Here is a 14,875-nt window from a genome sequence, read left to right on the forward strand (position 1 = left end):
TTGTTTTTGATTTTGAGCAAATCGGTTAAGCTCAGTGAGTCACATTTACCTCATTTATAATATGAGACTGATGTTAATTACAGTATATGGATAATGTAAAGATAGAAAGATAATATATTTAAGATGTCTGTAGGTAGCCAATAAATAATGAGCATGTGTCAGGCAGCTTGACACAATAGGAAAACATCATGGCTTTAGAGCCATTTGGTCCTTTTAGGATGGCATTATTGTCCCTGTGCAAGTCACTCCTCATTGTATAACCTTCCTCTCCCTTCATAAAATGGATATGTTAGTCATTATTGTAGATTATAAATGAGAAATGTGAAGTTCTACCTTGCCAGTGCTAGCAACATAGCAAGTACTTGTTCTTGTATTATTTGTTGCTAAAATCTTTAATGAGTTGCCTTTTTAACACATCCATTTATCCCTGATTTATTTTTTTGCATTTCAGGTTTTGTATCTTGATTTTATTTTCACATTTATGGACATCTGTGTGCACGTGTGTGCAGATTACCCATAAAAACAATTTATGTCTTATATTCCACATATTTTCCTCTTAAGAATTGAATAACATATGTGTAGGAAGCATTTTTAAAGGTCATCCCTGGGTTACTATTGCTCTTCCTTATTCTTTTAATTCAATAGATAAGCCCAAGGCAGAGTGAAATGAATCTGATGGCCAATGTATTACAGCTAGAAAACAATTTTCTATGAGTAAGAGTATCATTTTCACCTGAGCTGAGAAGTTGGACTATTTGTGATTATCCTCCACCATCTAGTTAAAGCAATGTGTTGAGGACAGGTTGTCCTGGGTTTAAATTGCAGCTTTACCACTTAGCATGTTTATGATTTTTTGTTACATAGTCACTCTGCTGGTCATCTTTTTCATCTCTAAATTCCAGATAATGGCATTTCTTAATAACCAGTGAGATGCATATATAAAGCAACTAATACAGAGTTTGAAAATAGGTTTCATGTTACACTGTGAACAGTTGATTAGTGGGATGATGGAGTAATGTGTTAAAGCTTCTAATGAGGCTGAGAGAACAAGTTCTGCATGTCCATATGTGTAGAATAGGAAGAGTGGTTACACATAAGTAGGACATTGCCACTTGTAACTCGGTACTCCAATTCATAGTTCACACTTAATGTAGAACTACTACTGTCATCATTTGCTATTAATGTAGAACTACTATTGTCATCATTTGACAACCAAACATGTTTTCACCTCTCTTTTTATGATGGTGTAGTTTACAGACTGTTCTGAGAAATAAATAAAAATATATATGTTTGAGTAGATACATGCATTTTTGTTCATATTATACATTATTTGTCATCAATGTTTTTCTTTATTCTTTTTCTCTTCTTTCTTTCTTTCTTTTTTTTTAAACTAACCAGCCAAGCATAGGGCATTTAAAAGGTCAGGAGACTCAAACTAATTTAATTGATCAGACGTATTTGTACTGACAGTTACTGTGCTAATAAAAAAAAAATGTGACTTTTCAAAAGGTAGAGAGTTCTTCTTTGAAGCAAAAAAGTGACAGCCAATGTCGGTAATACATTAGCAAAGGGTTCTGTGCTTCTAGTGGAAAAGACTATAATGATTATGATTGGTTAAGCTATAAAGGTCTCTTTGGGAAATAATAGGTTACTAAGCTATTTCCTGGTGTCAGAAACTGAATAGCATCTACATTTCTAATATTTATTAAACTACAATACTTAAATATACTAGTCACATTAAAATATAACTTTTTCTATAAGTTGAATATCCCTCCATACTCTATTAAGAGGGAAAGGGGAATGACAATAACCAATCAGATGGTACTCTTTTGGCTTTATTTCCATATTTTTCTCCTGCTTGGTTGTTATTGAAATGCTAATAAGTTTTGTGGCTAAAATTTGTATAACTTGAAAGTAATAACCAATGACTACAAGTCCCCAGAGTAGCTTTATACAGGATTAAAGCTGAGCATGCTTAATTGTCATGCATTCATTGGATTTTCCAAATGAAACTGGTAAATTTTATTTACATATTGACATAATAATTATTTACAAGTCTATAATTATTGTAATATTATAATTTTTGTAAATTGACATTATTTACATATGCAAATATTCTGAAAAAAGTTGAAACCTAACACCATTGTTTAATCCCACACATTTTCAACCTTTTCTTAACATGGTTATATTACCTTGGAGGGTAGGATGTCACACCTCTTTCCTGTAGTCCCTATGTAGGGTTCTCCACTTAGTAGCTATTCAGTAAATACTTGAACTTCCAAAAGAATGAACGAATGAATAAATGTGAACAAAAAAGAATAAGTGTACAGAAGGAAGAACCAGCTTGTGTCTGAAAAAACAAATAGTGACAAAGGACCTGTGCTTAAGAATCAGATGTCACTAGGTTAAAAATCAAAGCTATACTACTTACCAAATTTTTAGCAATAGCTGTTTCACTTAATTTTCCAATCACAAAGTTTTTCATTTATTAAATTAAAGTCATAATGACTTATTTGGAAATCAAATGAGAAAATGAATGAAAGTACTTGCCATAGTATCTGAAATCCCATAGAATGTAAACATGATAATGATGGTGGTGGTGGTGGTGGTAGTGATATTGCAAATGCTGTTGAAAAGCCTGGTGTCCAGTTTTTTTTTTTTTATATAACTTTCATTATAAATTTAAATTTATTTTAACTGATACATAAACAACCTTAAGATTGTACATATTTATGTGGTACCACGTGTGCTGCGTCATATAATGTTGAAATCAGATTAAACATATCTCACTCCACGAACATTTATTATTTATTTATTTTTAAAACATTCAATTTCCTTTTTTCTCATTTATTGAGATGTTATCTGTAGTCATCCTGCTGTTCAGTAGCTCACTAGAACCTGAAACCTCAGTTTGATCTTCAGAATTCTTTTTCCAGGTGAAGCATACATGCGATTAAGCAAGCTCCCAGAAGCAGAGCATTGGTATATGGAATCACTGAAATCCAAGACTGACCACATCCCTGCCCATCTCACCTATGGGAAACTGCTAGCTCTAACAGTGAGTAACTACCTTCCTCACTCTTGGTTTTCTCCATGTGTATCTGGATAGATGTCTTTTGAGGTAGTGGTTCTAAATCTGTTAACTCAGGTTAGGACTTAACAACAGTGATATTATTAGAACCCTGTACGGAAATTATAGAATATTTATTATCCAGTATTTGGCCTAGATGAGATCTGACATGTGATTTAATGGAAAAAAACTAAATGGAGAACTCCATATATGTGATTACATAATGACTTTGTCCTAACTGCAATATATGCATAAATATTATGTTCTACAAACCAACCTTAGCCCTAAATTGGTTGTAATTAGAGCTAAATCTGATTATTTCAAATGACCATCATCATATAAAACTTCATAAGTGTTGGAATTCCATCTAATAAAATCTTCTATAAGACAAGTGGAGGATACCAGTTGGCCACCCACTGTGACAAACACTCTCTAAGGGCTCAGTTTTGTGAAACTGGTGTTAGATGAAGCACAAGAAATTGCTGATATTCTACCATTGTGAGATACAAAACTGGTAATTTTATGTATTTAAAAGTAATTTTCATGTCTTTATTTTACACAATAGGGGACGGTTAAAAAAATTAAGCTTTCTAAACTCACACAGCTAAGTAGTAGAATTAGAGTTTATTCCTAATATCTGTATTCACCTGATCTCTCCAGGTTAATAAAAATAAGTGCATATTAGATAAACAGAGAGCAAATGGTCAGGAAGGTGAATCCAAAGTGAATTCAAAGATAGGAACTAAAACAAATTATTCGGTGAAGCTAACTTGAAGAAACCTTTTAGAGATGGTACCATAGCATATCGTTAAACAGGATGCTCTGAAAAAATTCAAATACCAAAAAAGAAAGAAAGAGCTTTTAGAAATAAAAATATGATAACATAAACAGAAAAAAATAGGAAATAAAAAGTATGAAAAAAGACATTGTGAAAGAAATCACTGTGGAAGTCCCAGAAGGAACAGAAGAAGAATAGGAGATCACAACTCAGATTTGAAAGGTACAAATTGCTGTTTCTGTTTAGAGCATCCTAATATATCTTGTTTAATCCCTTACAAAAATAATTGTTGTACCTTATGGAAATCATTCCTGGTACCCATCCTGATGGGATAATGTTTCACACAATTTAATATAAGAATTCCTATACTTTTTGTTTTTCCTACTATCTAAGCTTTTGTTTTGGAATGAAAATGGGAATATTTTAAATTAAATTGCTAAATGGTCACCTTCAAAAATAACTATAAGTTACAGATTTCTGGATTCAACCCCCCAAAAAATGTTGGAAATGAAAAAAAAAATTGAAGGATTAATATACATAATTCTAATTCTGAATATGCCTAGACCATGGTACTGGATATAGAAACCATGTGTCTTTTTTTTTCAAGGCCGAATATTTTAAGTTTCCTATACCAAAAGTATAAATTTAAAGGCTGCTTTCTTCTTTTTATAAGTTTTAAAAAAATACACAAGATTTAAAAGTTTTACTTTACAGAAACATATGGAAGAGAAGGAAAGACTCATGTATTACAATCCAAATTTTTAATTTTTCCCCCCTCTAAGAGTTTTATAGTTTCCAAATTGCTGATTAAATGAAATACAAACTCCATTATGGAATGGCTTAAACTAACAAGGCCAAAACTCCACAACCATCTTTAATAGTTTCTTTGTAAATTAAAGATTTGGCAAATATCTGATCCCAGTGGATTTTTTCAGGGGGGGGGGTCTAATTATGGGTTTTTTAGCCTGGTAATATGCCATTAACCTAACATGACATTGACAAGGTGGAAAATGCCACACATTTGACTTCTGTATGTTTTAAATGTAGTATGAAATGGAATTGGCTTCTAGTCTTAACAGAAGAAGAATAGAAATGGAATTGTTGTGCGTTTTACCCTTTGGTCAAAAGTAACCAAAAGCAAACTATGTAAAATGGACTTGTAGCTATAGTAAATTTGTACTGTAGAGTAGGGTTTTTATATAAGAATTATATTTTTTTATTAGACAAATTAGAGAAAAATGATTATTAGTACTTTTATTATAGTCAGATTCACTCAATATACTTTTTTACAAGATCTTCTATAAGAATTCATGTAATATTTATAGTATTTAGAAAAGTTCAAAGGGATTTGGGTTTCCCAGAATGCCTTGGAACATTCTATATATCATATCCTTTTTTTTATTCCTCTGCCAAAAATGTCCTTTTCCTTTCTCTGCCTGTTGAAATTTTATTTCCTCTGTGAAGTCTTGCCTGTCTCTCTCAAGCAGTTATTTATATATATATATATATTTTCCCCTTCTCTGAAGTTCCTTTCACATTGCTCTGAGTATCATCAACATTAGCACTTCCAAATTGAATAGCACACATAAATCTGTGTCTGTCTTTTGACACTGGGCACAGGACAGGGAGTAAGTCTTTACTGATCGTTTTATTTCTTTAGTATGTGGCATTTCACTGTCTTGTCTTTTTAAGATGTTGAAGAGTTAGGTACAAGGCTTTTTAAAATACTTGTTTATCCCTAGTCTGACATCCTCAGTTCCTTAATTTATTTGACATATTTATTTAGATTTATCACTCCATGCCAGGCAGGGATGAGAGTGATGTACTGAGAGAGTAGACACAGAGTCATCTTCAGAAATGCTTGAAGGGGAGGGGACATAGAAGAGATGTGCATCTCGTGAATTCCTGTGCTTGACTTGTTATTCCACAGAATCTTGACAACCTTTAGCAAATATTATCTCCTTTCTATAAATGAAGAAACTGAGCTTCAAGGATTTGAGCAACATTCCCCAAAAGTTACTTAACAATTAAAAAATAGAATTAAATCCAACCTCAAGGTTTTCTGAATGTGTCACTGATTTTCAATCTATATTAAATAATTTTAAGTGGAATTTTTTTCCCCTTGGTATGCCTGATGGCACTGATTGGTGATTCTTAAAAATAAGTTACCATGTCTCCTCTACCCCTTTTTAAAACTTATTTTTAGACTTTGCCTTTAAATACTAATTTAGTTTGTGTGGTTAAACACATTTTTTTTTTTATTAGGTGTGAGAGGTCATGAACATAGGACTTCTGTTTTAGGCTATCGTCACTTTAAGATCCTACATTATACCTCAAATACAAATTTTCCAGGGTCCCCTGGGCAATACTTCTACATTAAAGTCCCTAGTAGCCCCCATGCTAATACAGTTGGACCCAAGTGACATCTCTTTTAATTTATTTGGAACTTTCATACCAATGTCATGTCCAATTAAAATACTAAACACAAGCTGAGTTGGAATTGCTGTGCTTAAAATCGTGATTTATTTCTTGTTTGAACTTTGTTACCTAGGGCTAATGCCATGAATTTAAAATTGGACATGCGTTAAGAAAGGAAGGAATAACATTTCCATTATTATATTTCAGATAATTCTCTAGTTGTTTCTAAAGCCATGTGACTTCTCTAGCTTTGTGCACATGCTTGCTTTTGAAATTTTTTTTTGTCTTTTTTTCCTGTTGAGTTTATTTAAGCCAAATATTTTGCAGCTTTTGTGAGCCAATAAAATTAATATTGATTTAAATTGTAATAAAAACTACTTGGCTGTTAGCTTATTTTCCAGATTTAGGTTAGTAGGAGAGAAGGAAGGATATTGGAGACTCCGACAGTGATTCTTGATACAGAAAACCTTTATTTTGGCTACTGCCTGGGAACAGTGAGCCAGACTTCTGTGTCTAGCCAAAGTTAATTGGGCTACATAAAATCCCAGTTGTGAAAGTACTTGAGGTTCCACAGAAAAACCCCATGCCGTAGGCTAAAGTGGTGTCAGTGTATCTGAAAGGACAGAGCTGTCTGTTCCTATTGATCTTTTATTATTACTATTTAGAGTTGAGTTGTTGTTGTTTCTAATTTGGTTTTGTTCAGAGCTACGATTTTTCAGTTATACCTGTTGACCAACATTGAGGTTGCTTTATGTGTTTTATTGTAATCACTGCACAGCCATGTTTAGATTGGAGAGAGAGGAGAACAAAAGGTAATTTTCCCTATAGTTCTTATTCACTGATTGTTATGCGTACAGCCAGGTTGCAAAATTAGTTCTTTGAGGAGCAAAGACATAATATCTCACTTTCCATGCTACTGAAATAGATGAAATAAAGAAGGAAGTTTAACTCTAGTGCAATATTCAGCTAAGTTTTATGCGGAGTTGCCTTATCTAAACTTTATTACTTACCATTTTAGAAATCATATAGTTATTGCTATATTATTTTTACTCTGACAAATAGTGAGTTTGATGGTTCATTTTTTAGGACTTCTTTCATCAATTCAAGATTATTTTTTATCTAGTATTAATCTTATAAAAACTCTAGATCATTATGCCACTAAGTGACAGAAATCCAAATCTCTCTAAAATATCCCAGAAATGTATTCTCCCTTTTGTACATCAGAAGTTATCATTAGAGATATTTTTCTTTTGCCAGATAGTCTCAGAAAAAAATTTTAAATGCTCAAGTCCTTTGACATTAAAACCTGTATGAAAAAAAAATGGCTATTTTGTATGTAAATAAATGTGTTGCAGTGTTCGAAAAGAAATATTTGCTTTTTATTTATTTGTAAATGAGATTATACTGCTTTTTGAAATTGCCCACATTTTATTTTTGTTATTTTGTTGGCTTGGTTGGTTAACTTTTCTATTTGGTCTGTAGTTTTTACTTGATGCAATTTAAATAGCCAGCCAGCTCAAGCCCTCATGATTCCTTGAAAATTCTGATATCTCATGTTTTTGGAGAGAGATAGCTGGAGAATTGACATGCCTCTTAAATAGAATGTGAGTCGAACTCAAATAATATTAGCCTTTACAAAAACCTGCATTGGATACGTATCTGCCGTCCCCAAACTATGTCTCAGCTTTCTTATAAGCAATGGTAACTCAAAGACCAATAGGGTATTTTCTTGACTTATTATAAGCATGGGATCACACATGATTTTGTAGACATATTTCTTTTTTCTAGTTTATAGTTCTTTATTTCTTAAAGTACCATTGATACACTGTGATACTTGACTTCATGACTTCCTGTCCTTAATTCTTTTAAGTATATCATATTGACTATCATGTAACAAAGCATGAAAATATTTGAATGAGTTAAACTCTGCTTTTGTATCTTTATTTTCCTAACTTGATAATTTCTAATAATCTATGAGGCAGTAGAAAACTTGAGTATCTCTCTTTGTTAAAACAGTTTCCTGGGCTGGGGTTTTGGCTCAGTGGTAGAGCGCTTGCCTCTCATGCATGAAGCCCTGGATTCGATCCTCAGCACCACATAAAAAAATAAATTAAAAATAAAGATATTAAAAAAAAAAGAAAACAGTTTCCTGGTTTAAGCATATGTTCACTCTTAGGGAAGGTGGTACAACCAATGTATATTTTAAAAACAAATGTCCTCTCATACATGATTGGGCCAACTCTTTTACAAATAGAGATTGCTTTTTTTCCTGTGGCATCTGGATATGGGTGGACATGTGCTCTGCTACATAGCATGCAGTTATTTTGCAGCAAACCCATCATAAGTTGAAAATATTATTAAATGAACTTAATACACCTAAAATACCCAACATCCTATCTTAGCAACACAGTATACTGTAGACTAAAAGTTGTTTTGTCTTACAAACGCAGAGCAGACTGGGAACTATGTCTTGCTGCCCAGTTTCAAGACAGTATCATACTGTGTGTTGTCTTAGCCCAGGAAAAGATCAAAATTCAAAATTCCAAGTATGAATGCATATTGCTTTAACACCATTGCAAAGTAGAAAAATAAGCGAAACCATTGTAAGTCAGGGACCATCTGTATGTACCTACACTCACATGTATGTATATTAAAAATGCCACACCTGTTCCACAATATTAAAGCAGTCATTTTTGCAGACTCATAAAGAGGTTCAGGAGCAGCCCAGCCATGCACATGTTCACCATCCTGTCAGATTTTTGTCATTTCTCAATTTTTTACCCTTATTACTTTAGAGGCCTCTGATCTTGTGTAGCGAGAAGAGCTATAGATTACAACCTAACAGTTATTAAAATTACATTTGTTTCAAACACAATTAATTCTGGGCTCAGCACCATTTGTTTCTCAAAGTCTGGAGCTTCTAGGATCATGTGAACTTGCCATTCACTCCATATATCTCTGGCATAAATCCCCATAGGTTGATTTCCTACCTTTTAAAGAGTTAAATATCATGCACAGTAGAGGGTGGCTCCTGGCCCTGTCTCTTCACTAGTCATCAATCACAGTACCTTCAGAGATGAGCTCATACTCCTCTGATTAGCAAGGTATCTGCAAACTAGATACCCATTTTATGGATAAGGAAGCTGAGTTTTACTCAAGGTAAATCTAGGTCTATGTCCAAAGCCTATTCTGTTATACTACCCCTTCTTTTTCCTTAAATGTAAGTTATGCCATTTAAATTACTCTCTAGCCTTTTGTTTACTTTATTATACTGTCACACATGCATGGTTAACTTCAAAATGCCTAAACATTTGCTTTGAAAAGAAATATTCATTCAGTTTTTAGATTTTCTTCTAATATAGTTCCTGAATGGGAAGGCATTTTCCATGCATATCTTTAAATGAAAAGAATTGTAGCATAGCTATTGGTGGAAGTATTTAAGTATCTGTATGTGTGAAGTAACAAAAAATACTAAGTGAAGTTTAACAGTGAATTTTTAATTCACATGTGGTATGTATAGATTGCCTCAGATTTTAAGGTTTGAAGGAGACATTGTGATATTGAAAACTGAAAGGAGTGGGGATAGGTTCTTGGAAGGTCAAGTGAACTTCAGTCTTTGACCTTTACTTGGTAAACATTTAACTGGTTGAAGATTGAATTGGAACTGGGGCACCTGAGCACTCACCTGCCTAGTAATTTATTTCTTCTCACAATGGAAAGGATAATTTTTTTTTAAGGCTTAAAATTGCAGGATTCTCATTTCTAGGACATAATTGAGGCTGTTTGTCAAAGTGACAGAATGAGATACATTCTTTAGTGTACACTGTAATTCAGTGTGCATGGCAAATAATGCTACTTTAGAGTGAAGAGAGCAATACGCAATAGGCATCACATCTAAATAGGACCCTTTGGTCAGTCTGACATTAGTCATGGGGCATAGACTTTAACATACGCACCGACCATCATGTAAAGCCATATATTATAATGTCATATGATAGGGAAATAGGTAGTGTAGATATAATTGATCAGTCTGAGACATTTTTGTCTCTGAAAAATAAAACTTGAAGATATTATCTACCATGCATTTTGTTCTACTTGTTATTTCGAGGGATAACAGAGCAATAGCCAGAAGACTTTCTGACTGCATCTGAAATTTACTTACTTTAAGCAGAAAATTAGTTATCAGGAGCCTGGTTTTATGTTGTGAGATTTCTTTGCATACTTCAAAAGAGATTAGCTCTGCAGATATGTAAGATTAAGTTGATACCTGTTGCTTTGACTCAAGATGCTTGCCCGTAGGGATTGGTTTTCCTCTTTTCCGTTTAGAATTCACATTCCCACATTCACCAAAAGTGGAAATTAACCTTCTCCACTCCATTTCCACTTATGTGGAAGAGGGATCTTCATCTGGTCCCCCTTACCACTTTATTTCTTTTTATGTGTATAAAGAATGGTTCTGAGTTTGATAAGTGCTATGGTTTGGATACGGTTTAAGTGTGTTTTCTAAAGGTTCTATGTTGGAAGATTGGTACTCAGTATCAATCTTAGATTGCTATCTACTCAGAACAGTAGTAGCTTTAAAATGTGGGGGCTAGTGGGATGTAATTAGGTTATTGGAGGGTACTGCCCTCAGAGAGTTAATGTAGTTCTCATGGTACCCTGGTTAGTTCCTGTTGTTAAAAAACAGCAAGACTGATCACCACCTGCACTCTGGCTTCTTGCCTTGCCATGTGATGTCTTGCTCTTGTGTCATAATACTGCCAAGGGTGCCTTCTCTGGAACTTATTACATACTGATTGGCCTTTCAGCCTCCACCATTGTGAGCTAAATAAACCTCCTTTTTTTTTAAAAGTATCCTGCCCCAGGTATTTTGTTACAGTGACAGGAAACTATATATTTGTTCTGAGTTTAAATATAACACTGATTCAACAAGGAATGTAACATGTTGTAATAGTCAGTTTTGCACCTATGAAACATCTAATTCGGGGTACCTATGAAGTAAAGAGAAATTTATTTTGGCTTATGGATCTGAATGTTCAGTTCTAAGATTGGGCACCAGTTCTTTTGGATTAGGCCTTGGTAAGAGTGGCATAACATGACAGAATTGTGTTTCAGAGCAAGGGGACACATCTTCAAGAGGAAGTAGAGATAGAGATTGAGACTAGGTTCCCTCCATCCCCTTTGAGGGAGTATCCCCAGTGACCCAAGGCCTTCTCTCTAGGCCCTACCACTTAGAGGTACACAGCATCTCCCAATACTGCCACTGTGGGGGCCAAACCTTTACATAGTGATCTTTGGGGGACATTCAATATTCAAACTATAACATTTCAAAGATCATGTTATTGTTGTTGTTTGAAAAGGTCTGGGGTGTAGCTTGATGGTAGAATTCTTGTCTAGCATGGTTCAATTCTAGCACCACACTGCCCCCCCCAAAAAAAGAATAAAGAATAAAATGAGGAATTAAGAAATCAAGAATACTAAAAAGATTTTATGTCTTCTATTATTGCATTGGTAGTTTCTATTAAAGCATTATTCCCCAAATGTACAAAATACATTCCTAACATATATGCAACAGAACATTGAGATTTAGGTGTTTAGATATTCTTTGTGTGTGTGTGTGTGTGTGTGTGTGTGTGTGTGTGTGGTGTTTTGTTGTGGATAGCCTCACAGATGCAAGGCAAGTGTTCTACCACTGAACTCATTCCCAGCTCTCGATGGTTCTTTAAAACAATCAGGCCAGATGAGGTGGCACATGTTTGTAACCCCAACTACAGGGAAGGCTGAGGCAGGATTGCAAGTTTGAGGACACCTTGGGCAGCTTAGCCAGACCCTGTCTCAAAATGTAATAAAGGGTTGAGGAGTGTTGCTCAGTAGTAGAGTGCTTGCCAAGCCTGTGTGAAACCCTGGGTTCACTCCTGAGTATTGGCGGGAAAAAAAATCAGTAGTCAAATTAGTATGGGAAGAGCTACATATTGTATTCTCTTCTTAAAATATGTATGCATATTATCCATTAAATCTCTGAAAGCCTTTTTGCATTGAAGGCTCCATTTAGTATATTTATTATAGAACAATTTTTTTTCAAGTTGAACTTCTTACCATCCTGAGAGAAATAACTTCTGCTAAATGCACTTCAGGGAATTTTACAATATATCAAACTGAAAGGTGGCAGGGCATAGACAGTACAAAAATTCTACAAATATGTATCAGTGAAATACACTTTTTTTTTTTACCTGGTTATCCGGTAGGCAACAAAGTTAGAGCAGAAACACCTGAGCTGTTGCTTAAGTAGTATATTTCTCATAAGTAATCAGTATTAAATATCTAAAAATTTAGTAAAAATGAGTGTGTTTCTTTGCTTTCCTCTCTGATGTGTAGACAGGATAAGAGGAGAGTTCTAGAAAATCAGAAATACCATCAAGGTCAGTATTTTGAAAGAAAAAGCTCTTATTTGTCTCAGGACAAGACCTACCTAAAAATAGAAATATATATGAATGAGTCCAAAAATGAGTTCAACGAACAGTTGATAATTTTATAATGTGTTTGTGGATGTATTTAGCATCTTCAGAATACTGGTAGAACTCACTAACCTTAAACTATACATTTTAAAGAGAGAATTTGTTAATGTTCAATCAGAGGCAAATATATTTTAATTCTTTTAGTTCTTGAAATAGCATTTGTTGATTGCAGTATTTAAAATCTTTTCCTAATAATATGGTATGTTATTTTTTTATCATACAATGAATAATACATGAAAGGAAACAGTTATAACTTTGTTTAAAGTTTTTAACATGCCCTTATTCTCCACATATAGCGTTCGATTCGTTAATTTTTTAAATTTTATTTTACAAATTACTTTCTTTGAAAATCTTATCAAACATGAAAAAGAGTATTATAAAGGACACCTATGTTTTTTGAACAGATAGGCAAATTTCTGTGGTATTTATGTCAGATTTTTTAGTACAATTAATTTTAAGTTTTTAAAGGACATTTTAGGTTATAGAGCTGCCATGAAGTTGTGAAGCATGTTCCTTTTGTCCCACACCCAGTGTCTCCCATATATATCAATATATTTTTTAATGTAAACTTTTTAATGTGCTGTTGCATTTGGTTTGCTAATATTTTGTTGATAGTTCTACATTTGTATTCATCGGGAGTTCAGGTTTGTAGTTTTCTTCTTTGTAGAAAGTAGTGACTTTGTCCAGTGTTGACATCAGGGTAGTGCTGCTATCATAGATAATGCAGGGTAGTACACATATAAAAATTAATTTGGAAGCATAGCTTCCTCCTCAAATTTTTGGAAGACTTTGGGAAGTATTGGTGTTAATTCCTAATTATTTGATGGAATTTATCAGCAAATCCATATTGTCCTAAACTTTTCTTTGTCATGGGTGGTAGTTAGATCCATGATTCATTACCCTTTATCATCATTGGTCTGTTCAGATTTTTTATTTTTTATTTTTAATGGTTCAGTCTTGCTAAGTTCTATGTATTTATCTATCTACTCTTGATTATCTGTTAGTGTATAATTGTTCAAGATTACTTTTATTTCTGTGGCTTCTGTTGTAATATCTTTTGTCTCATTTAAACTTTTTGTTATTTGAATCTTCTTTTTCTGAGTCTTGCTAAAAGTTCCTCAATTTTATCTTTTCCCAAAAAACAAACTTTAGTTCTGTTTGTTTTTGTTCTATTCTCCCTCTATTCTCTGTTTTTTTCTTTCTGAGACAGCTTAGCTGAGTTGTCAAGCCTAACATCCAACTCCTAAGCACAAATGATCCTCCTGCCTCAGCCTCCCAGGTAGCTGGGACTACAGGCAAGCACCACACCCCGCCCCTCTGGTTTCAGCGAAGTATTTCATAGGATTCCATTTTATTTCTTCTCCTAGAGTAACAAGAATAATTATGTTTAATTTTTTATAGTGTTTCCCCTGGAATTTGGAGTAGGCATTTTAAATGAATTTAAGTACACCTTCAAGTAACACTAAACTGCTTCATATTAGCATGGTTACCTCATAATGGAGTATTGCACGTTTTCATTTTACTCATATATACACTATAATCACCCAATAAATTAGTACTATTATTTTTTTAAAAAATAGTTTTCTTTCAGATCAGTGAAGAAAATATATTTTACTGTACCTTCATTTTTTTCTTTCCATAACACTGTTTTTTTTATAGATTCAACTTTTAACATATATCATTTTCCTTCTGCCTGAAAACAATTTTTTTTTAACATTTCTTATAGGGAAGCCTGCTGGTAATATATTTCCTCAGTTTTCATTTGCTTACAAAACCCATAGATCTTCACTTTTAAAGGATAATTTTGCTGGATATAAGTTTCACAGTTTCTGGGTGTTCCTCTTACCCCAACATTTTTAATATTTCACTCTATTCTCTTTCTAAATGGTTTCTGATTAAAAGTCTATTTTAATTTTTAGCCTTGTTCCTCTGTAGGTAGGGTGATTTTTCCAAGAGTTCCTGTTTTGTCTTTGGCTTTCTGCTGTTTGAATGTAACATGCCTACATGCAGTGCTTTAGGAATTTATCTTGCTTAGTGCACTCTGAGATTTATGAATCTGCATTTTGGTGTTTGGTGTTAATTTTTGCAGAGTCC

At 33.5% G+C, this 14,875-nt stretch overlaps 1 protein-coding gene across 2 annotated transcripts in view; it reads left to right on the forward strand.

The window, feature by feature from the left end:
* Positions 1–14,875, forward strand: part of Tmtc2 (transmembrane O-mannosyltransferase targeting cadherins 2) — a 375,266-nt gene that overhangs the window by 261,095 nt on the left and 99,296 nt on the right. For both annotated transcript variants that reach the window (XM_076854913.1, XM_076854914.1), the window contains exon 8: positions 2,937–3,058. In XM_076854913.1, the coding sequence (XP_076711028.1) occupies positions 2,937–3,058 (122 nt within the window). The remainder of the gene's footprint in view (positions 1–2,936; positions 3,059–14,875) is intronic.

Source organism: Callospermophilus lateralis, chromosome 4, assembly GCF_048772815.1.
Source record: "Callospermophilus lateralis isolate mCalLat2 chromosome 4, mCalLat2.hap1, whole genome shotgun sequence".
Classification (NCBI taxonomy): Eukaryota; Metazoa; Chordata; class Mammalia; order Rodentia; family Sciuridae; genus Callospermophilus; species Callospermophilus lateralis.